The sequence below is a fragment of the Propithecus coquereli genome, unplaced genomic scaffold (assembly GCF_000956105.1).
Source record: "Propithecus coquereli isolate 6110/MARCELLA unplaced genomic scaffold, Pcoq_1.0 Scaffold18, whole genome shotgun sequence".
NCBI classification, from domain to species: Eukaryota; Metazoa; Chordata; class Mammalia; order Primates; family Indriidae; genus Propithecus; species Propithecus coquereli.
In genome coordinates this window covers 11,693,791-11,696,433 of record NW_012142745.1, presented here as the reverse complement: position 1 = coordinate 11,696,433, position 2,643 = coordinate 11,693,791, and the positions used below count along the sequence as shown (strand labels likewise).

General features: G+C 43.1%; 1 protein-coding gene across 1 annotated transcript in view; it reads left to right on the top strand.

Annotated features, from left to right (window-relative positions):
• LOC105808755 (monocarboxylate transporter 14) overlaps positions 1-2,643 on the top strand; it is a 27,746-nt gene that overhangs the window by 4,489 nt on the left and 20,614 nt on the right. Inside the window, exon 2 of the mRNA XM_012642482.1 lies at positions 2,228-2,500. Within this exon, the coding sequence (XP_012497936.1) occupies positions 2,228-2,500 (273 nt within the window). The remainder of the gene's footprint in view (positions 1-2,227; positions 2,501-2,643) is intronic.

The window sequence follows — 2,643 nt, the reverse complement described above, 5'->3', positions numbered from 1 at the left end:
GAGGCAGAAGGATTGCTTGAGCCCAGGAGTTTGAGGTTGCTATGAGCTAGGCTGATGCCACGGCACTCACTCTAGCCTGGGCAACAAAGCGAGACTCTGTCTCAAAAAAAAAAAAGAATAAATTTCAGTTTTAAAGATATTATTCAAATTATGTAAAACATGTGTTAACTAAAAATGTCACTTTCCAAAACAATGTTTTTCACCTTGTAATCTTGCCTTCTGTTTCACTGTTTTAAATTTTAAACAAAAATAAAATCTACTAGTGGGCACACAGAGTGACAGAAGAGAAGTGATTCAAGTCCTGGTTCTTTTTCTAGACAGTAATTGTGCTGGCACAATTCATCTCGAATGTTCTGTTAAAGGCTGCAATGTGTAGCCCGGTAGGAGTTGCAGACACAGATTTTTGAGGTGAGCTCCAACAATTCTGAACTGTTAGGAGCTTACTTGTGAAATGAATGTGTTTAGCTGGGCCCACGCCTGTGCCAGGGTCAACTATAAAATCAGGAGTTCTCTGAAATAACTTCCACATAGAATACAATGTTTACAAAAAATAAAAACTGGCTAATCTGAAGAGTACATATATGTCATTAAAACTCAGCATAATTGTTTAGAACTTAAATCGGCAAAACATTTTTTTCAGGGAGGAGTATTTTTACCAGTGTCATTGTCTAGAATTGCTGGCAGGGAGTGATAATTTAAAAAGCAGACCAACTTTTAGTCGTTTGTCGTTTTTAAAGTTCTCTGTGGACAATGTTCCACCTTATTACGGGCTCTGGGGCTGAGTGCTCCCTGGCTCTGTCCTTGGTGCTCCACGGCCCATAGCTGGGCAGCGAGGCCACTGGACCTTTGGAACTGCTCAGCAATCATTTCCACTTGTTGTAGGCAACAGTGTCTTCCGTTATCCTGAACACTGAGGCTCCTACACAACCTCCACCCTCCTCATTCTCAGCCAGTGACCTAACTTCCTGCTTCACCAAAGAAATTAAACCATCACATGTGACTTTCCATCCCACCACTGACCATCTTAGCTCTGTCCACCCCCTCTTTCTTCTAGACTCAGGGGATGGGTATTTCTTTAGGATCCACCCTGTCCCACCTCCTCCAGGATTAGTCATCCTGCCTCTCTCTCTCTTTCCACCCCCCAACTCCTGCTCCTTATCCTCAGTCCTTATAGACACTCTTAATTCTCATCCTAAAAAAAAAAAGAAAGAAATAAAACAAAAACCCTCCCTGACCTGGCATATTCCAGCTCCATTGAGCCTCTCTCCTCTCCTTCAAACATCTTATGAGATGGATCTATGCAAACACCAACCCCATTTTGTCTCTTCCTCATGTAAATTCAGCCCATGGCTATTGATTACATACAAGATAAACTCCACGCTCCTAATTTTGGCACAGGAGGCCCTGCCTGATCTCCTGCCTACCTGGTTACCTCACCTGGTAACCTGTACCAGCGCTGTACTATCCAAACTCCCTTAGTCCTATTTCCTATTTTCCAAGTAATTTTCTAGCAACTAATTAAGTTTCCCAGGTAAATGCTGGGAATGGGGGTGGGTAGAAGGGATAAAAGTGTGTGTCTTGTATCGTCAGACCATTATTACAAAGCCTATCTCCCATTGTAAAATAATACATTGGCCTTCTGCTGATCAGTCTCTCCTGAGTTGGCTTATTAAGAGCCAATACCCTGAGGCTAATCCACTCTGGCCATCCTGAGCAAATTGAACACTTGCACACACAAAAACTGAGAACCAGATCCTCTGTCAGGGGCCCCACCAAGGTGAAGCTACCCTGAAAGGCTCCCTGAGGCCTGATTTTCCCATCTGACATCCTTCTTGTCACCTGTCAGTATCCATCTCTGGGAGGGAGAAAGGGTTATGGGCATGGGAGTCAGGACTAGCTGGGTTCAAATCCTGGTTTCCCATCTAGCTGCACACCATACTGGCCATGAGACTTCGGGAAAGTCACCTCGCTTCTCTGAGTCTATTTCCAGGATTGTAATACCTACATAAACGGTTGCTATGAAGATGAAACAGGTTCCATAAAAGCACGTGATCCTGTGAAAAAGTAAGGAGTGTCCCTAAATCCACATAATGACAAAGATGAATGTGAAGGCTTGAGGCGATGTTGGAGCCACTTCGGTTATGACGGGGAGGTACAGCTGTCCAAAGAAGATGAAGATATTTTTTATTTTGATGTTCAGTGAAATTGTTTGTTATATGTATTTCAGAAAAATCTTGGAAAATGTATACAAGTCATGAAGATATTGGGTATGATTTTGAAGATGACCCCAAAGATAAGAAGACGCTTAAGCCCCACCCAAACATTGACCGAGGCTGGGCTTGGATGATGGTCCTTTCGTCATTCTTTGTGCACATCCTCATCATGGGCTCCCAGATGGCCCTAGGCGTCCTCAATGTGGAGTGGCTTGAAGAATTCCACCAGAGCCGCGGCCTGACGGCGTGGGTCAGCTCTCTCAGCATGGGTATCACCTTGATAGTGGGTATGTTCGTCTGTGACCTGTTGTAAAACTGAATAGTTATAAAATGACAATTCCCTGCTGTAAGTAATGCTTTATATTGCTGAAACATTAGATATTAGATGTTAGTGGCTACTATTTTTTAATTGTGGTAAAATATATATATA